The sequence below is a fragment of the Neomonachus schauinslandi genome, chromosome 5 (genome assembly GCF_002201575.2).
Source record: "Neomonachus schauinslandi chromosome 5, ASM220157v2, whole genome shotgun sequence".
NCBI classification, from domain to species: domain Eukaryota; kingdom Metazoa; phylum Chordata; class Mammalia; order Carnivora; family Phocidae; genus Neomonachus; species Neomonachus schauinslandi.
Window position 1 is genome coordinate 21246195 of NC_058407.1, and position 22306 is coordinate 21268500.

The following is a 22306-nucleotide window of genomic DNA, read 5'->3' on the forward strand; positions in this document are numbered from 1 at the left end:
TAGAATGTCACTTGTCAAAGGAAACTCAAACACAATCTAAATCATGCTTTATTTCACAGATGAGGAAACAGACCCAGGGAAGGAAAAAAAGTGACTCAGTAGAGGTCACCAAGTGAATTATTTAGGGTCCAGGAACTATTTCTTCTGACTCAGACTCAATTGCTCTTTTTACTACATAATCACTAAAAGAATTACAAGATAAATTAAGTTAGACAAAAAAGTCAATAACAAGAGACTCTTGAGAACAGAATCATATCAATATCTGTGAATCACATCTATTGGAATGGCTCCTGTCTTTCATTCTGCATTTCTAAATTGAGAGCAAACTATGTAAATTTTATAAAAACACAAAATCATGTTATGATCTGTACTGCATTCATGTTATTTCAGTTTGCCTTACCTGTTAGCAGCAAACTTATTTGAAATGAAACCACCTGGAATTTGTGTCACAATATAACCCCAGAAAAAAGATCCATGGATAAGGCCCACTGTCTCTGGATCCCAGTTAAACTGTGCTGTCTGAAATGAGAAATCAGATATAGTGGTGTTTATAAGAAAACACTTGCCTACCATTTTTCACTGATGATCCTACATAACAACCCACAAGGTCCTTCTTTCCTTCTTTTATTCAACAAATATTTGTGGAGGGCTTCTTGTATGCTTGGGATATAGTAACAAATATGACAAAATCCCTGCTGTCATTGAACTTGCCTTCTAGTGAGAGCAGGAGAGATTATGTACAAACTTAAAAACATACATATGTATGTATTAAATATATAAATATGTATTTAATAGTGATACAACTCTTAAGCCATTGAAAATTCCAGGGCTAGACCCCCTTTCCTCCCTTTCTTCCCAAAGTAACTCATTCTTTTCAGACTCCTTGCAAATGTTCCTTCCTCTGAGGACATGGGGCACCTGGCTGGCTCAGTCCCTAGAACATGCAACTCTTGATCTCAGGGTTGTTAGCTCGAGCCCCACATTGGGTGTAGAGATTCTGCTTGAATACCTCTAATGACAGAGAACTCTACTGCTCCTTGAGGCAGCTCATTCTGTCTTGGATACTTTTAATTGCTCAAACATCTACTATAGAATTTCAAGGGCATTAAAGACATCTTGCAATCTAGAGGCAAGCCCCTTCTACTCACACGGCAAAACGTATACGGTACTGGACTATATTAACATAGTCCATTAAAAATAAAATCTTTAGGGGCGCCTGGGTGGCTCAGTCGTTAAGCGTCTGCCTTCGGCTCAGGTCGTGATCCCAGGGTCCTGGGATCGAGCCCCACATCGGGCTCCCTGCTCCGCGGGAAGCCTGCTTCTCCCTCTCCCGCTCCCCCTGCTTGTGTTCCCTCTCTCGCTGTGTCTCTCTCTGTCAAATAAATAAATAAAATCTTTAAAAATAAAATAAAATAAAATCTTTAAAAAAAAAAAGCAATGATATCAAAATGGAAGGTGTTCCTGTTATGGAGGAAGGGTTCTTAATTATCAACATATTATGCCTCATCCACTTTTGTCAGTTTATTTTCCCATCACAAGTTGTTATGTATTTATTTGCTCATTTATTCAACATTCACCTAGTGCCTCCTGTGTCCCAGATCAGGTGCTAGACAGTGTAAATACTAATTCAAACAAGAACTGCCTTTGTGTTCTAGGAGATCACAGTCCATGGAACATTGGCCTGTCCTCTATACCGTATTTCCCATTTTACCAATTAGGAAATTGAAGTTTAAGAGTAAAATGAAACTGGGGCACCTGGCTGGCTCAGTCGGTAGAGCACACAACACTTGATCTCAGGGTCATGAGTTCAAGCCCCATGTTGGGTAGGGATTACTCAAAAATAAATAAATAAATGAAATGAAACTAACAATCATTCATTCAAATCAGCTCACCAAATTTTTATTTTGTGCTACTATGTGCCACACATTGTTCTAGGCACTGGGGATACAACAGTGAACAGAACAACAGTAATTGCTCTCTTCACAAAGACGCCAGGGGGGACAGCAGACAGTAAACAAGTAAACAAGTACAGACTGTGTTAGATAGTGATCAGGGGTGAGGAATAAAAATAAAGCAGGGAAGGCGACAGGAAGTGCCGGATAGGAGTGAGGTAGAGTGCAATTTAAGATAGAGAGGGAAGGCTTCATTGAGGAGGTGATTTTTGAGTAAAGCCCTATAGGAAAGAAGGGAGTAAATCATGCTGTTAATTATCTGAGAGAACTTTCAAGGCAGAGAAATAGCAAGTGTAAAGACCCTAAGGTTAGAGGAACAGCAAGATGTCAGGATAGGTGGAAGGTAATGAGTAAAGGACATGAGAATAGGAGTTAAAGTAAGAGAGGTTCAAATGATGATAGGCCCTTTAAGTCACCAAAAGGACCTTGGCTTTTACTCAAAGAGGGATGGAAACCATTGGAAGCTTGGAGCAAAATAGGGACATAATTTTATTTAGGCACTGTCCATGTATTTCCTCCCTTAATTCTTAGAACACCTAGAGGTAATTCTTGGCTCTTCTTTTGTAGATAAGGAAAATAAGGCTTAGGGAGATTAATTTACTTGCCCAAGGTCATGCAACTAGTTACAAGGAGAGCCAAGCTCAAGGAACCAAAGATCGAAGGCAGAGGGATCCACTTCATCCAGAGGCTAATTACCAATCACAATGTCTCTTGCTCATACTTTTCTCTCTTAAAGGGATGGTTCTTCCAGGTATTCTCTGAAGGAGATGATACATGACAAACAGGACTTGGGCCTGCTGAGAACTGAATTTCATCATCACTTGAGCCCCATTAGAATCATAATGGCCCCATGCATGCACCATTACTATAAGCCAACCACTGTCAGGTACTGTGTGGGGTGAAGAAAGACCCCCAGAAGATTTATACACAAAATCTCTGGAATCTCTGAATGCTGCTTTATTTGGGAAAAGGGTTTTGTCGATGTGATAAAATCAAGGATCTTGAGATGAGTTATCCTGGATTATCTAGCTGGGCCCTAAATCCAATGACAAGTGTTCTTAAAAGAGAAAGGCAGAGAGAGATTTGAGACAGAAGAGGAGAAGACACACAGAGAGGAGAAGCCATGTGAAGACAGAGCTAGGGATTGGAGTTATGCTGCCACAAGCCAAGGATCACCCAGAGCCCCCAAAGCTGGAAAAGGCAAGGAGGGATTCTTCAGTAGAGCCGTCAGAGTGAGTGTGGCCCTGGTGAAATTATCTCAAATTTCTGGTCTCCACAACTGTGCGAGAATAAATTTCAGGTGTTTTAAGCCACCATGCTTGAGGTAATTAGTTACTGCAGCATTAGGAAACTAATATAGGTACTTAAGGTATTAGCACCAAATTATCTTGTTTGATCTATAAAGCAGGTCTTTCATTCCCGTTTTACAATAAGGGCAGTGAGGGTCAGCAAAAAACTGCTAGAAATGACAGTTCCTGCCTCCCTGCTCATTTCCTTCAGAAAGCATTCCCCATCCTCACCCTGGGTCTCTCCTCTGCTGACTGGACATCTGGCCAATCAGGCTCTCTCTGTCTCTCTCTGTCTTTCTCTGTCTGTCTGGCTGGCTCTCCAATCTGAACCCAGAAATTATACTTAGACAAGACTGAATACTTGAACTGAAACTAGTCCCCTTTTAGTCAGGGCCGAAGTAAGTCAGCTCCCGGGCAAGACACTTCAGCTTTGGAGGACAGTAAGAAGCCATGGAAAAGGAAAGAAAACAGTCCATGGAGAGACCTGGGACAGTGGAGCATACTCAGAGAGAAGCAGACCATGTGGAGCAAGCAAGCAAGCTGGAGACCTTAGTTAAGGATTTCCTCATTCCTCATTTCCTCATTCCTAGGAGGGCCAGCTCCACTCTGCCCTTCCTGGCAGAGCCTCTGTTTATGCCTTGGAAAGAATTAGGTAAAGACTCCTTTTCCACCCCTCATGGAGTACAGCCAGGATTTCAGTCCCACTGCAGGCTGGACTCCCCACTGTCCAGGGCACGGACTGCACAAATATACACATCAGACCTGCTTTTTTACCCTCACTCTCATGAGATCCCCTACAGCCCTACCATAATTTCCTTTTTAACTTGACCTGGTTCCACTGCATTTCTATTCCTTGCAACCAGCAATCCCTGACCAGGACATAAAGACAACTTGCTCAAGGTCCCAGAGCTAATAAACAAAAGAAGTCAAGTGTGAAACCGGGTCTGGCCAATTCGAAAGCCCATCCTCTCAACTCTATAGGACTCATGATTCATGGGAAGGAGTTTGGACTTTTCCTGAAGGTAAAAAGAGATAATCACAAAGTTTCTCAAATGTCAGTCATTTATGGCTTGTCATATGCCAGACGCTATTCTAAGTGATTCACGTGTTTTAAAATTCATAATCATTAAACTAAAAATGAGTATTCACACATCATCTAAAACTACCCTGTATACAACTAGTGAGTATATGCCAAATATTTGTAAGACCTATATATTCATACTGCTTACTTCTCTCCCTCTTTTGAAAATGAGGATTTCAAAATATCTCAGTGAAAAATATCTAGTCCACCCCATAAAATGAAAAACCAAATAAACAAAATACCAGTCATTCAGAGCCTTTCTTAATACAATTAGTAAAATCTTTGTCATCAGGTTGAACATGCTCAGTTGACATGTAAGCTTTGTTCTATTTGAGTAATAGAGAAATGGCCTGCTATAAATTGGAGTTGTCCTAGAGCTTCTGAAATGCTCCCAAACTCCTATTTTTGAGACCAGAAGAAATGATGCAAAGCATATTTTAGATCTCGATCAGTTTCTCTAAGACTCCAAAGAGAAAACCACAGAAACTAGAGAGCACACACTAGCATTGTTCCTTAGGTTTATCAAAATGTCTTTTCCATATGCCTCCAAACAGACTCTGTTGACCTAGGCCTATCTTTCCAGGCAACAAAGAAATGTACACCAGCATCTCATTTTGATCTGGGCCTCAGCAGACAAGTTTTAATTAGCTGGCCTTGCTCACAAAAGGCTGGGAGAATACATGTGATACACATCTGAAACCTCACTAATATATATCATTATTTAAAAAATGCATGGCTTGCCCCATCACACCTCTCCTGCCCTCCCTCCCCACCAAAAAATAAACAACTAGCATATCCTTTTAGAACAAATTCAGCTGCGACATCAAAAAGAGGCTAGAAGACTCTCCATTGTGCTCTTTTCTTCTGGCGGAATAATCTCTTAGCTAAAAGGAAAAAAAAAAAGCCTGCAGGGCCAACTAAAGACCTTTTTTTTTAATGGATTAGAATCAAATTTTCCCAAACCAGTGCTTGGCAGGAACTGTTCTAGGTAATGCTAATAGATGTGGCATGAAAGAAAGTGTTCTACAATAAAGTTCGGGAAATAATGCATACACAGCCCCCTCTTGGAGACTCTCACAGGACACAGCACAATAAAAGCTCCCATTTCATACAGCACCTTCTTCCTAGCACAGCCTATAGAACAGTGATATGCCAAACACCAGTTTGGGGAACTCTGATGTAAATGTTTCTCCACATATGGGCAGGGACCAGAGAACTACTAGATGCCCCTCTGCAATGTGCAAGTACCTCCCCATGAGTCATTCCCGTGCGTGTGTTCAGTACAATGAAACATGTATCCATTGGGCATACACTTTTGGTTTTTTCCCCATAGCCTCAATACTTCTCTAGGCATACCATGGAAGAAATAAGCCAGATTTTATCTTTCCAGTGATTCATAAAAACAGTGCTTTTTTTAAATTTAAATTCAATTAGCCAACATATAGCACATCATTAGTTTTTGATGTAATGTTCAATGATTCATCAGTTTTGTGTAACACGCAGTGCTCATCACATCATATGCCCTCTTTAATGCTTTTAAGTCACATCAGACTTGCTTATGACTACAACAGCCTTTGAACTGGGCCTCCTGCTTCCACTCAATTCAATCCCAGTCTATTGGGAGACCACTGGCTGGATAGCGATCTTTCTGGAACAGATTTGATCATACCACCACTCTGTGCAAAGCCCACCCAGGACTCCCTACGTGGCTTATCAGGCTTTACCTGGCCTAACTCTTATTTACCCTGGTGTCTTCCTCTCTTGAGGCTCAATCATGCTCTACCCTCTTACAGGGGTTCTCAGCCTGGAGTCCAAGGATGGAATGCTGTGGATCTGTGAACTTTGATGGGAAAAATCAGCATTTTTAGTTTCACTAACTGCTAGCTGAAATTTAGCATTTCCTGTGGTTATGAATGTAGGCAACAAACCACAGTAGTATTATCAGTACCTGTGACTCCATCACGTGGAAATTATAAACCTGTTCATACAGTTGTTACCACTATCTTAAACTATGGTTTATACTTCAAACTTCAAAGTTACAGTAATTTTATTTTATTTTTTAAAGATTTTATTTATTTATTTGTCGGAGAGCATAAGCAGAGGGAGGGGCAGGCAGAGGGAGAAGCAGACTCTCTGCTGAGCAGGGAGCCTGATGTAGGACTTGATCCCAGGACCCTGAGCCGAAGGCAGACCCTTAACTGACTGAGCCACCCAGGTGCCCCAAAGTTACAGTAATTTTAGACCCATTGTTAAATTTTGTCATCGATGTGTTTATAAAGAAGCTCATATGTTTCCATATCGTTAATTTTATTTTTAAATACTTTGATATCTGTATTCCAATATAATTGGTTTCCTTTATAATCCTATGCATTTTATTTTAAGAATTTAAAACATTATTTTGACAAAAGGTTCATAAGTCTACAGCAGGTTGCCAAAGGGGTCCATGGCTCAGAAAAGATGAACTCCTATCTCAGTTCCTAAACACATCATTTTCTCTCTCTCCCCCTCTCTCTCCCTCCTTCTCTCTCTCTCTCTCTCTCTTTCCTTCTCTCTCCCTCCCTCCCCTTCTCTCCTACAGTCTTTCACATAAGATGTTCCTTTTTCTTCACTCTTCCTCGCACTTCACTAAAACACCCTTTGTCGGTCGATTCCTCCTTGTCTTTCGGAACCAGCCATCACTTTCTCTGGGAATTCTTTCTTGATATCTGGGTCAGCACTCTCTTATTTGGCCCCCAGCATTCTGAACACCTCCAACATAGCACCTGCAACCATGAATTATGCTTACTTACTTGTACAGCTCTATGACGACAAGGGCCCAACCTGTGCTTTTCATCATTCTCTTCCCTTCACCTTGCACAGTGCCTGGCACATGGTAGCCATTCTACCTTTTTGTCACATCAATGGAAGAGGTGAAGTGCTTTCTTTCCTATAACAAAGTATTGGCACAGCTGTGGCCAAAAGAGCTCCCACCAAACACAGACACTGACCTGAATTTCTGGTTTTCCATCAACATATACAGTGCTGTTGTTGACCATTTCCACGATGGCTACTCCAAGATTGCACCGAATCCCAAAGGAAATGCAGAAGCCCAGCCCACTCATAATGGCAATGAGGTAGCGCTTGGGAAGGCCACAGCAGTGGCAGCTGCAGAGGGGGGGGCCTCTGCCTGGAAGTCTGCACTGGCCTTCCTTCTTCATTCAGCTCAGTGTTATCTTCTTCCTCATTCGTCCCATCAATTTTTCTATAGTGGAAGAAAAATGGTCAAAGAAAGGCCGGGATTTCAGAGAAAAAAAGGAAGTATACTAGGCAAAAAGAAAAGGTCTACCAAAGAAGAAAAGGGGAAACCCAAAGTAGGATGCAGCCTGCCTTTTTAAAAGTTGTTATTGTCATGAAAATAAATAATAGTGGCTAAAATTACTGATATTCTGGGTATTGTATTGCACTTCATTAGGCATTAGGTCATTTAGAGTTCACAACAACTCCATGACATAGATGGTGTTACCTTGCCATTATATAGGTCAGGAAACTAAGTCACTTGAGGTGGGATGTAAATCCAAGTCCAAGTCTGTGTCCTCAACAATATGCTTTACTGAATTTCCTGCCAGAAGAGTATTGACAGATTTCATCCACGTTGCATGACCTAGCTATCTATAGATGCACTTGACCTTGGTTTTAGTGTCACCTGAAGCATGCTAAAAAGATATACAGTAGAAAATCAATCCATTTGCAGATTCTTTTCTTCCTCTTTATCTAAATCTTAATAAAATATTAGGTAGAGGTAGGGAGGCACAATCTATCAATTTCTACCACTTTCTCCTCCAGCTACCTCCACTCTCATCGTCTTTTTTTAGAAAACTCAGAAGTCACTTTCTTCAGTTCCCTACCTCCCATTCTCTCTTGGACCCATTCCAACCAGGCATCCCCAAAATGTCCACCAAAACAGCTCTTCTTAAGGTCATCAATACCTTCCATTGACCTTTGACTCAATGCAATGGTCATCTTAGGTCCTCATGTAATCAGCCTATCAGTACTTAACACAAGTTCTTCCTTTATTTTCTCCCAAGAAACCACACTCATGTGCTCTTCCTCTTAATTCTCTGACCATTCTTTCTGTTTTGTCTCGTAAGCTGATTCCCTACTTCTTTGACCTGTAAACACTGGGATGTCCAGGGCTCAGCTCACAGATCTCTTTTATTTTCTACCTACACTCTGTAGGTGATCTTATCCCATCTGTGGGTTTTAGATACAGATCCCGATTTTCATAAATAGACTTATTTGACATCTCCTTGGACACACAATCAGCATCTCAAACTTAACATATCCAAACTGAGTTTCCTGAAAAAAAATTAATTCCTGAAATCTTTCCCATCCCAAGTAATGATAATTTTGTTCCTCCAGTTGCTCACGCAAAAATCTTGAAGTCATCCTGAATGCTTCATTTCTTCTCCAACCTATACCCAAACTAGGAGCCAGTGTGACTTAGTTTGAATGTTTATCCTTCCACTTGCTTAGCTGTGTGACTTTGGCCTAGTTAACCTCTCTGGGCTTCTTCTGTTTCTTCATCTGTAACCTAGGAATTATAAAAGTAGTTTCTTCTTCGTGGGGTTCTTCTCAGGATTATCATAAGTGGATTATTATATTTAGACCATTTAGAACAGAACTTAATACATGTAAAAACTCAATATAGACCAGCTACTTTTTTTACATTAATCCCCACAATCATTTAATGAGTCCATTCTGTTAGACTGAGCATTGACGCCATGTATTGCCGCTTATACTGATGTCCAAGAATCATTTGGATCACAGGACTATTTATAATGCATAGCCCCGATGGTCTCCATGAATTTCTGGCATCAGAACATCATTTATAATTTGTATAGCATGAAAAACTGCTTCTCCAATGTTGACACACCATTACAATAGTACTAGCAGTATTAGCTAAAACAGGGATAATATATAACAGCTACACTAATATTTATATAAAACAAATTCAGTTCTCTCTCCCCATTTCATATAATGACCTCAATATGGTTAAAACAGCTCAGTGAGGTATAGGAAACTTAATACTTCCATTTGACACAAATATAACTGTAGTCCAGAAAGCAAGAGTGGATTGGCCAAGACCCCAGAGCCAGAAGAAGGTAGAGGCAGGGTGGGAAGGCTTTCCCCTGACTATCAGGTCCACTGATTCCCTCTCACATGTGCTTCCCAGCTCACCAGGCTGTGTTCTGTCTCAGTGAGCTTCCCATCACCTTCTCATCTGCATTCTGGACCTTGCCCCAGCCACCGTGGACAACCCAGTAGAGGAAAGTATTTAAGAGAACGGACTCTGGAATGAGAGAAGCTGAGTGCTATTTCTCCCATGTGCTAGCTCTATGACTTTGGCCAAGCCACTTGACCATTTGAAGCTACAATATGCTGGTATTAGGTTGCCAGGGTTGCCATACGAAGTACCACACACTGAGTGGCTCAAACAACAGAACTTTTACGTTTTCACAGTTCTGGAGGCCAGAAGTCCAAGATCAAGGTGTTGGCAGGATTGGTTCTTTCTGAGGCCTCTCTCCTTGACCTGCAAATCGCCAAAACCATGAGAGACTCTTAACTATAGGAAACAAACTGAGGGTTGCTGGAGGGGTGGGGGGTGGGGAGATGGGGTAACTGGGTGATGGACATTAAGGAGGGTACGTGATGTAATGAGCACTGGGTGTTATATAAGACTGATGAATCACTGAACTCTACCTCTGAAAGTAATAATACGCTATATGTTGATTAATTGAATTTAAATAAAAGAATAAAGAATTTTAAAAAAAGATGGCTGTCTTAACATCACCTTCCCTCTGCACATCTCTGTGTCCAAATTTCCTCTTTTTATAATAACACCAGTCACTTGGATTAGGACCCACCCTAAAGACTACATTTTAATTAACTCTTTCATTTGTTTATTTGATTTCTACATTCTTTTATTTTTCGTTTAATCTCTACCTTCTTTTATTCCTTTATTAAATTTTTAATTTTAATTCCAGTATAGTTAACATATGGTGTTATATTAGTTTCAGGTGTACAATACAGTGATTCAACAACTCTATACATCACCCAGTGCTCATCATGATAAGTGTACTCTTTAATCCCCATCACTTATTTCACCCGTACCACTACCCACCTCCCCTCTGGTAACCATCAGTTTGTTCTCTATAGTTTTTTTTTTTTTAAGATTTTATTTATTTATTTGAGAGAGAGAGACTGAGAGAGAGAGAGCATGACAGGGGGGAGGGTCGGGAGGGTCAGAGGGAGAAGCAGACTTCCTGCCGAGCAGGGAGCCCGAGGCGGGACTCGATCCAGGGACTCCAGGATCATGACCTGAGCGGAAGGCAGTCGCTTAACCAACTGAGCCACCCAGGCGCCCTTGTTCTCTATAGTTAAGAGTCTGTCTCTTGGTCTCTCTGTCTTTTAATTACTTCTTTAAAGAACATATCTCCAAATACAGTCATATTCTGAGGCACTGGGGGTTAGGACTTCAACATATGAATTTGGGGGGAACACAACTCAGTATATAACAACCCCCATCTCTAAAATGGGCTAATGATCATAGCTATCTCATCGATTGTTTTAATGATTAAATGATATGACGCACGTAAATTATTTAGTGCAGTGCCTGGTACATGAAAGAGCTTTTTATTGCCAGATGGTAAATACTACTATTATTGCTATTAATAAAATTGTTACAAGTCATAAGCTCAGCATCTCTCTATCATCATGCAGATGTTTGGAGAGTAAGACAGACTAACATTTTCAGGCACCATGGAGCCTTGAGGAGCTTAATTAAAGACAGCCCCAGCTGCTATGCTCTGAATGCACCAGGGCTTTGGCTGCAGGACTACCTTCCCACAGACTGCTCCCCACCAAGCACTGAGCACAGCAGGGATAGAGGGCAAGCCCTTTCCTGTAAGAGGCAAGACTCGTCTGACAGGCATCTGGCTCCAGGGCTCCCCATTGGCCTTGCAAAACTTCCTAGTACTGGGGTATAGTCTGAGACTCTTCCTACAAAATCTTCCTTCCCTTTCTCCTACACAGATAGCATCACAGTCCAAATGTTCCCCCAGCCCCCCTCGTCTCTTTCCCCATTTTCCCGCAATAAATCTCTTATGCATCTCTCCCTGTCTCCATAGAGGGCCTGAACCAACACAAGCACCGTCTGTGTGCCTGATGCCATCTGGGATATACTGAGAGTTTCCAGAGGAAGGACACAATAGAAGAGGGGCAGAGAGAAAAGTAGTGTGATAAAGGGGAAGGTAAGTTCCACGGAAGGAGGTATGGGCTCCCCAAGTAGCAGAACTTACAGCTGCCTGACCTTGAGCCGCCTCTCCCCAGTTGGAGACAGGATGTGGGGAGCTATAGAAAGAAGACTGGAGCGCTGGGTCCCAATTTCCCTTGCCCCGAGCGCTCGCGGAGTCACCAGACTTCAAGCCACTGTGCGACCAGGCACAAACATGGATCAACCGCTAGAGGGACCCCCCGAGCTGTTTGTGTGTCCCTTGTACAACCTAGTTGTGGCAGGAAGGGCCCACCCACATCAGCAGAAAGTTCATTTCCACCAAGGGGGGCTAAAAGTCAGATTTGATTTGTTTTAAAACAGTAAAATAGTGGAACATTTCTTGTATAGGCAAGCTCAGAGAGGAAGATTCTCAGCCCCCTCCCCCTGTATGATGGGACAAGCCAGGCTTCACTGCCATCAGTCAACCCAGGTTTGATAGCCAGCTCTGCCAAATTGTGTACTAGTTGTGGGACTCTGGGCAAGGCAAGTTGGCCTCTCTAAATCTCACATTTCCTCATCTGTAAAATGAATGCGGTATTTATCTCACAGAGCTGTTGTTGAGATTAAATGAGCCTACACAACAGTGAGTAAAACATTACCGGCACGAATGAGTAGACACTGATTCAGTGTTAGGGCCTACAGCATCCCCCATGTGTCCTAAGTATTTCACACGTTCCTCAGTCGGAACATTTATCACATTGAGTTAGTTATTTGCTTTCATCAGCATAGTAGGGGTTGAGTAAATATTTGTTGATCTGAGAAAGTGAATGAGTGAATGAATGCCTCCCCAGGAGAAGTGAGCATGTTGAAGGCAGGAGTAATTTCTGACTCCTCTTTATTCCCAGGGCTCAGCATATGGCCTGGACATGATTAATCCCTATTCAACTGAATGGAACTGGTGGACCCCTTCCAGACTTCACTCCTGACTTGAAGCACTTACACGCAGAGGTAAAGATCTGTTCACCCCTGCCCAGAAACAAGTTTGTTCATTTTTCTAAAGAGGGTTGGGGTCATAAGAAGTGGAGGACTTTAATTATCCAAAAGAGCTGTTTATCGTATTAGGTGTTTTGGTGTTTGCCTACACTCGGTCTGTAAGATCGGAGAATCTTCATTCTTGCCAGGGTAACATGTGTCTGGTTGTTTCTCCAAATGCAGAGAGCTACATTCTGTGGGTTTCTGGCCCTTTACACACTAGGAAAGTATAAGCCCACTGTTCACAAACACAATTGTCCAGTAAACATGTCAGCCCCAGGAGTCTAATTGCTTAAGATATGCTCCATAGCCTTCAGGCACTTAGAGAACTACTTACTTACAATTCAAATGTACCCAGTAATTATGGAGCAGGTTTGGTTTGGTTTTGTAGGCAATAAGGTCAACATTTAATGGAACACAAAACGAGCAGACTTACAGATCATTTTATGGCTTTTTAAAACTTGCTCACTTATGGTAAATGTTGATTATGGGCTGAATTGTGCTGCCACTGCCTGAATTCTTACTTTGAAGCCTTAACCTTCGGGACCTCAGAATGTATTGGGACAAAGGGCTTTAAAGACTAATTAAATGTCGGGGTGCCTGGGTGGCTCAGATGGTTAAGCGTCTGCCTTCAGCTCAGGTCATGATCTCCAGGTCCTGGGATCAAGCCCCACATTGGGCTCCCTGCTCAGCAGGGAGTCTGTTTCTGGCTCTTCCTCTGCCTCTCCCCTCTACTCCTGCGCTCTCTCTCTCTCTCACTCTGTATCTCTCTGTCTCAAATGAATAAATAATAAAAAAAAAATTCTTAAAAAAAAAGAGAGAATTAAATGAGATTATATGGATTGGCCCTAATGCAATAAGACCTGCGTCCTTATAGGAAGAAATTTGGACACACAGACGTCAGAACTGCCTGTCCACAGAGGAAAGACCATGTGAAGACACAGCGAGTAGGTGGCCTTGAGGAGAAACCAAACTGTCGACACCCTGATGTTGGGCTTCGAGTCTCTAGAACTGTGAGAAAATAAATTTCTCAATAAGTTACCCAGTCTCTGGTACTTTGTGATGGGAGCTCAAGCAAACTAATACAGTATTAGGGGGCTGAAGGATACTGACTACCTTCCACACTGGTACTGTGTGAGGTACATATTTATATATACATCTATATACATAATCTCCCTTAATCCCCAGAACAATCTTGAGAGGTAGAATTTATCCCTCTCTTACAGCTTGGGAGACTCAGAATACTTCAAAAACTTGCCCAAGAGGCACCCAGCTGCAGTGGGGAAAGTGAAAACACAACCCAGATTTGATATCAAGCCCCCTCCTACCAGTACGCCATAGGACCGAACTAGAAAGCAAGCACCTTACACATATCAAGTGCTTCACCTAAGTAGACATTTTTAAAGGTTTTGGAGAAAGAATATTGAAGAAGGATTGAGGAAATATGCCCTCGAGTCAGACAATCCTGTGTCAAATGCTGAGTCCAGTATTTATTAGCTGTGTGAACTTCAGATACTTAACCTCTCTGAACCTCGATTCCCTGAAAGGGGACAGGACTAACGTGAGCACTAGAGGAGATAAGGTTTATAAAGCACTTAGTATCATTCCTAGCACTCTATAAATGATCAATAAATGGTAACTTTTAAAGAAGGGAGGAGGTACTTAAAATCTGACTCCCAGAGCTAGTCTGGGATTTGCAATAGGATCTCAACAGTGTGGCTCTCAGGACATCAAATTCTAAAAGATCTCAATAAAATTCAACTCCTACCCAGTCAGTACTGTCATACTACCTGTATTTTTTTAATTTTTAAAACTAATATTTCCCTCTTCCAGTAGACCATAATAAGTTCAAAGTCAGGAACCAAATATCCCTAGCACCTGCCACAGTCACACAGATTTTGAAGTGTTAACCTGTTTTGATTTTCCTCCTGGTAATTTCATCCTTTCCTCTCCCCTCATTCAAGCAGAGAGTCGGTGATTATTACCTAATCAGGGGATGATGAGATGGACAATAAGAAAAAAAACAAAAATAAAAAGACTTGGTCTCTATGGCTTTTTCATTCCAAAAGCCTAAGCTTTCAGGTGACAGGCAGCTCAAAGTCCAGTCTAGCCCGTAGACATGTTTTGTTTGTATGATTTGGGGGAGGGGGGTGTGGTTTTTCAGAATTTGGATTCATTTCCAGAGTTTAAAAATCAGGAGAGTGCTCCCAAATAAAAACAAAAAGATATGTTCAAGTCTTAACCTCTGATATCTGCAAATATGACTTAATTTAGACATAGGGTCTTTGCAGTTATAATCAAGTGAAGATGAGGTTATATTGGACTAGGATGGGTCCTTATCCAATGACTGGTGTCCCTATAAAGAGAGGGGAATTTGAACACAGATGCAGAAGCTCAGGGAAGTAGGCCAGGTGACAACAGAGGCAGAGACTAGAGTGATGTACGTGTCTACAGGCCAAGGAATGCCCAGGGTTACCCGCAGCCACCAGAAGCGAGGAAGAGGCAAAGATAAACCCTTCTTCAGAGGCTTCACAGAGAGCGTGGTCCTGCTGACACCTTGATTTTGGACTTCTGGCCTCCAGAACGATGAGTGGCACGTCGGGTAGCCATGGCAACAGAGACGGAAGGTATGTCTAGGATCCACTCACCAAGACTGATGTAGCTACCACTGCTGTCAGCAACAAAACTAATGCTGAGCCCTGATATAGCACAATCCCTGAGGAGACAAACCAGCCTGTTGGTGGCAAATTGTTCATATCAGACCCCTTCCATCTTGGAAAGGGTAGCAGTTCATCCTGACTGGGACTGACATATATTCCATATATGAGCCTGCAAGGCTTGGCCTGCATCACTACCTGAGGATTCACAGAATCCTGATTAGCCAACATGGCATCCCACATAACATCACCTAAGACCAAGACACACAATTTATGGCAAAGGAGGTACAGAAGGCGGCACAGGACAATGGGATCCACTGGTCTTACAACAAGCCGCACTGGGCAGAAGCTGATGCAAAGGAAGCCTCTTAGAGATGCAGCTGAGGCATCAGCTCGGAGAGGAATCCCTGTGAAGATAGGGTGCTGTCCTTCAGGATGCAGTATGTTCCATAAACCAACAGTTATTATAATGATGCTGGGTCCCCAACAGGCAGAATCTATTGGTCTGAGAAACACAGGGTGGAAGTGGGAGTAGCCCACTTACCATCATGCCCAGTAACTCACTTACAGAATATCTCATCTCTTCAACTTTAGACTCTGTGGGTCTAGGAGTCCTGATGCCCAAGGAAGAATTCTTCCACGTGGGAATACAATGAAAATCCCATTAAATATAGCTATCACTGCTGCCCAGTCAGGTTGGGGTCCTCATGCCAAGACCAAAAGGCAAGGCCAGGGGTCACCATAGTGGCAAGGCTGATTGGTCCTGAATTGGTCCTGATCTTCAGCAGGGGCAGCCCACAGCCCATGACTGACTGATGCAGAGACACAAAAGACTGGCCCCTTTGCTTAAAGGGACAGCTCAGTGCCAATTATGCTCCAGATCCTCCCACTGTGATCTGGCCCCTGTGTATTACCTGAGATCACATCCTTGCTTGGTTTTCTCCTTTCCTATCCTGCTTTACTCCCTGCCTCCCAATTTCCAACTCCATAAATCACAGCATAGGCTCTCCAAGTCCCTGTCTCAGGGTCCACTTTTAGGAAACCCTAGCTAAGATAGAAGTGGAGTAAAATGAAGCAGGGAAGAGAGATAGGGAGTAGGTAAGAGGAGGAGGGAAGGAGGACTTTCTCCTTAAATAGGATGGTCAGGAAAGTCCTCCCTGGGAAGGTAACCTTTGAGAAGAGACTTGAAAATGGGAGAATAAGCCGTCAGGCAATTAGAGAGAAAAAATTTCAGGGTGAAAAACAGGATGCAAAAGCTGGCATGGGAGTGGGTCTGGGGAGTTTCCGTAAGAGTGCAGAGTGTGGCTGGAGCCGGGTGAGGCAGGAAAAGAAGGCCAGAGATGAAGTCAGAGTTCTCAAGTTCCCACAGATCAGGTAGGGCCTTAAAGGCCATTGAAAGGATGCTGGCTTTAATTCTGAGAGAGGTGGGAAACCACGGGGAGGTTTTGAGCAAGGGAGAGATGCGACCTGACTTTGCTTTACTAGAACTACCCTGGCCAGTCGGAAGCCAAGTTGCCTGAAGTTGTGCGGGGAGAAAGTAAATGATGGCACAGCCATTAGAACCCGGGCTCACCTGACCTCAGAGCCCGCTCTCACACACTGACATTTGGCAATGGAGTAGACAGTGCATGTCTGGTACATAAGTTGAATACACGGTCACTGCATGCTGAGGATGGACACAACACAAAAGGATTGGTTCCATCTCTTTAAAGGGAAGATATAAACACTTATAAGGAGACCAGGCACCCCTTCCGTTTCCCTAGGGAAGTCTTCAATACTACAACTGATTAGGAGAAAAGCCCATACTTGCCATAAGATCCAGAGGTTGCTGGCTACATTGCAGCCCAAGTAACTCCCTAAACCTAAATGAGTCATTAAGTTTCAACACCGTAAGCGGGAAGAGCAAAGACAGAGAGGTCACAGAGTATAATGACTAAGAATGATGGGCAGAGAACATCTGGTCTGAAACCCAGCTCTGCCACTTATAAGCTATGTGACCTTGGGTAACTTACTTAACCTCTCTGTGCCTCAGCTTTCTCATCTAAAATGGTTAACTGCAATAATCCCCACCCCATAGGGTTTAATGGAATTAAATGTGTTTACAGGGCCTGGAACAGATAATGTCTGCCATTATTATTTTATTATACATAAGCAATTAGAATACACCCATATTGTCATGTAAATTGAATAAATCTACATGTCAATTTCTAGATATCAACTTCCAAATTTAATGCCTTCTACGTCATCTGTTCTAATACTGGACTATAAGTGAATATATTCTTTCTTCCACACTTCTGAAATATTATTGTACTTTTAGCTGATGAAATTGTTCAGCTGCTTTTTATCAATGACTCTTCTCCAGAAAGGCTAACAATGCCTGACTGTAATCAGCCCCATGTGTGAACTTCAAATGCTTCCCTATGCATTTGCCACTCCCCTGATCATGAGGAACTCTCAGTAATTAAAAAGCACCCCAAGAGGGGAGCCTGGGTGGCTCAGTCGGTTAAGCATCCAACTGTTGGTTTCCGCTCAGGTCATGATCTCAGGGTGGTGAGATCGAGTATCGAGCGGTCAGCGCGGAGTCTGATTGAAATTCTCTCTCCCTCTCTCTCCCCCTCTGCTCCTCTCCCCCCAGTGCATGTGTGTGCTCTCTCTCTCTCAAATAAATAAATAAAATCTTTTTTTTAAAAAGCACCCCAAGAATTCCATTTAGATGATGGTTTCAGTTTTCTTCTGATTTTTTTTTCCATTGGACTCTGCTAACTGGTTTTAGGTGAAAAAATCAGCCAGGGGAGGGAATGTTCATCATATACCAGGCTCTGGGCAAGGCACTTTATATATAAATATCTTACAGACAAGGTGAACACCAAGTGTGTGTCAGAGTTGGTCTCCCTGGAGGAACCCTAATTCTGGAGCTTTGCTCAAAGACTGTCAGAGCTTAGGGTCAACTTGGATTGCTAGTCAATTAATGCCCTTTTTTTGCCTTCCTCTGCCAATAATTTCCTTCTAGGATCACGGAAAGAAGGGGTTCGAGTTTGGCTCTATTTTTTTCTCAAGTCATCCTACTATTAAGCCAACAGTGATAACATCTAGCATGCATTTAGTGCATTCTGCATCTCAAGCCCTGTTAGCCGTTTGTCTATTGTGCTGTGATTCACTTCCAAGGAAACCATCCAGAGTCCTAAACACATAGCTCCGTTTCGGGTTGAGGTCGTACAACTTGGAAATTATGAATTTTGTTATATTCCTAAGCAAACCAGTGTGGCAAACAAAAGAATCTTCAAGTAGATCATCTAATCAAACACTGTAAAACCAGCTCTTAGAATAAGTCTCTTACCAAAGAAAGTGATTTAATTCCAAAAAAAAGCAATTCAACTTAATGTTGGAAAGAAAATTCCTAAGTGCTTCCTTGTCAAATATTGTATAAACTAAGGTACAGAGTTTGATGATTATAATGGGGACTGTAATTGACTATAGTCCAAAGTCATGGTTTTTGTTCCTGGCTTTGTCAGATTCCTTTGTCCCCATACTTGAATATGACAACCAAGCCATTGTGCCTTCCTTTTTCGTTTTTAATCAAATGAACACCACCACAGTAAGATGGACTTTACCTGGGGAGTACGCAACACAAGGCTAGAACATTCTTCAAAGAAAAGGTCATTATAATCACTTCCTATGTTTGGCTAGTTTATCCTGCTGTCAGCTAGGTTTTTATCTATACAGATAATTCAGCGTGGGTCTAATTGAAACCTTTTTGTTTTTAACTTTTAAATTAAAGGAAGGGCTGAACCCAGTTCTCTTACTATGAAAGTTCATCAAGAGTGATACAGGGGAAATTTAACACTGACAGGAGCCCCTGTGTTATAAAACCCAAGGAATGGAGTGAATCTCTGTGCGCCTACAAATAGTCCTTTGCATGCTAAAGTTTTTTTTAATTTAAGGGATACCATATAAAAGTTAAAAGGAGATGCCAGATGGCATTTTCACTCATGAGGATTAGAAATAGTCATTCAAACATATAAAAATCTTATCAGGAGTATTTTTCACATTTATTTATATCTGAGGGTATAAAGAAGTCATCTTACCTTGTACATAAGGACTGCTTATTAATTCATCTATAAAACCTAGAAAGGCTATGTCTATTTAAAAAATCACAAATTAAAATGTCACATCAATTCATTCATTTGTGGCAAACTCTCCATCCAATAATAATGTATTTTACTTTAAAAAATATTTATTTTTTGGTTTGGACAAAAACATTCACTTTAATGATAGTACATAATATTTTCCCACTGTAACCATGTAAGTTTTTTTTTTTTACCTAAATACTAGTTTTTAAAGATACTTTCTTCAAACTATTGTGTAACTCTTCTTTTCTTTCAAACCCATACAATCAGCAACCACCCTATATAGTTTATATAACAAGCTAAACGCATATCTAATTTTCATTTATAGTGAAAATTTCTTAAAAATTACTTCAACTGAAAGCATAACCATGTAATGGGGTTCCTGATTTTGTCATTATTATTGAATTAACAGGAAATATTATCTCCCTAGATCTTTTCTAATTCAATGCCAAACACACAATATGCAACATCACCATCTCTGCCATATAAGCAGAATGTCTGTCTTGTTATTTTCTTAATTCAATCTTACACTTTTGAGGCATCTTTTTCTTTTTTTTTCCCTCCAGACACAGTGTATTGGAGCTGGAAGGGGCTCTAGAAGCCGTCTAATCAGACCTACCCATTCCTTTTTAAAAATGTGACTTTTAAAATATGAAGCAAAGTCTTTCAAACACTGGCAATGTGAAATTACTCAGAAATAAACCTAAAGTTTGCGTTCAGACTTTACCTTCGTAAAATCCCCAGTGAATCTCCCACGGCGTTCTTCACTCCTTCCTTTCCAGGTTTCAGAATTTTTTCTTTGAAGGTATCAAATGCTTTCAAAGGCATTTTGAATGGGTGAGGGGGACCTCCAAGCACTAACAGTTAAGTCTCAGAAACTGTCATCCTTTCTCATTTCCAGCGTGGGGACCACTCTGCTCTCCTCCTCGATGAGTACCCTGAAGTCAGTTCTCATGGAGGTAACTACTTAACATCAAAAAGGAGATAAAACCCAGCCCAGAGCTTCCAAGATGAAATACCCCAAGGTCCCCCCCGCCAAAAAAAAGAGGCCAAGCAGTGTCTGGCTGGGAGTGCAGTCCCTTGAAAGCTAGAGCTCAGCAGCAGCCTGTGGCACTGTCTCAGGCAGCCACTCTCAGGCGGAACGCAGCCTTGCTCCCCCCCGCCCCGGGGCTGCAGCTGGAGAAGCTGAAGTGGGCTCCAGCCCACGAGGTGTCCTGAGACCAGCAACAGCATCTGCAGCCTCTCTCCAGCCCCTCCTGCTTCTTCTGACCACATCCCTCTCCTGCCTCGCTCAGCCCAGCCCGTGGCTCTCACTGAGTGAGCCTTTCCAAGGTGATGCTATAGTAACCAACACAATACCTGCCCCTCAGCCTGCCCCTCAGCCGCTGGGGCTTATTAATGGGCTGTCAGCCAGAGCAGATACTCAGGGTGAAGTGAATGAAGCATTCATAAGTCCTCTGCTTCTCTGAGGTCTAGCCTTACAGACGGGCTCTCAGCCACCCCATTATACCTCATATGCCCCTCGTGGGAGCCATGAAACAGTTTCTCAGCCAGACACTAGTGTGGATGTGGTCCTTGGAGGAACACTTGCCCTCCAGGAGGCTGACTGCAAATATCTAGGAAGGCATTCGTTTGCTCCCCATCAACAGAGCAGGATCTCTCAAGGTGAGGTGTGGAGGTGCCATTGGGACCGCCTAACTGAAGGCATCTGAGCCGGTCCTGGTACGTGCTTAGACCTCTTCATGGGTCCTCACTGTCCGCAGGAGAAATCCAAGTTCTTTATTATTTATCGTGGCTCACAAGGCCCTCCATGGGACCCCAGCCTTGTTTCTTGTCACTCTGCTCTTCCTATCAGCCCTTCACCGAATTCATCGAGCCCCATATAGCCTCCAGGGTTTGCTCAAGCCGTACCCTCTGCCCAGGTAACACTCCACACCCTTCATCTGGGAAGTGTCAGGGGATTCTTAAGTCTCATCAAGACATCTCTTCCTCTAGTAACCCTCAGCGACAAGGTGTCCCTCCTCCACGCCTCCAAATCACCTGGCCTCTACCCCGGTAGGACCTGGCACATAGTGGGGTATAACCTAAAGGGTAGTTGGACTGGGGTTAAAATAGCACATGTTGCTCCCACATTTATGGGCAGCAGGTGACACCTCTGTAAACGACACTGCCATGAAGAAACAGCTTTCATCTGCAAGGCTCCAGTGCTCCAATCTCCCAGCCTGCACACACCTGACAAGTCCTGTGCTGTGGGCTCTCAGATTCCCCAAAAGTCACATCCACAGGACTGGTCACTGCCATCTGCAAGCTGCAGTCCGATCCTTCTTCAAGATTTGAATTAAGTTATCTAAATCAGAGCCGGATCCTTGGTAGATTAAACACTACTACCAATAATAACTATTATTGTTATGGCTAATATTTTATCGAGCTCTATGGCCCAAATGCTGTTAAGCACGCTTCATGTATTATCACAATCCTCCCAACACTGCTTTGTGATTAGTAACTCATTTTTCCTAATTTCACTAACAGGAAACTGAGGCAAAGAGGTTAGACTTGCCAGATGTCAGATCCAAACAGCCTGGCTACAGCTGTTCTCACCTGTCTCCTTTGTGTCTCTCTCTCTCTTTCCTCCCCATCACATCCTCCGCTTTGCTTCCTCTGACTTTACTGAGGGATATTTTGTATATTGTATAGTTCATCCATTTCAAGTGGACAATGATTTTCAGTAAATTTACCAAATTGTGCAATAATGGTGGTTATTATGTGCTTATGCTAAAGCACAAAGCAGATAGAATGGATCCATCACCCCCAAAAGATCCCTTTTATTCACTGTTAATCCCCATCTCCCATCCCCACTCCCAGTCCCAGGCAACCATTAATCTACTTTCTGTCTCTATAGATTTGTCTTTTCTGGAC

General features: G+C 42.5%; 1 protein-coding gene across 1 annotated transcript in view; it reads right to left on the bottom strand.

Annotated features, from left to right (window-relative positions):
• Positions 1–20218, bottom strand: part of SLC17A8 (solute carrier family 17 member 8) — a 43322-nt gene extending 23104 nt beyond the window's left edge. Inside the window, 4 exon segments of the mRNA XM_021687550.2 lie at positions 401–519; positions 7310–7483; positions 7485–7563; positions 20118–20218. Coding sequence (XP_021543225.2) covers positions 401–519; positions 7310–7483; positions 7485–7563; positions 20118–20218 — 473 coding nt within the window.
• Positions 20219–22306: the final 2088 nt, after the last annotated feature.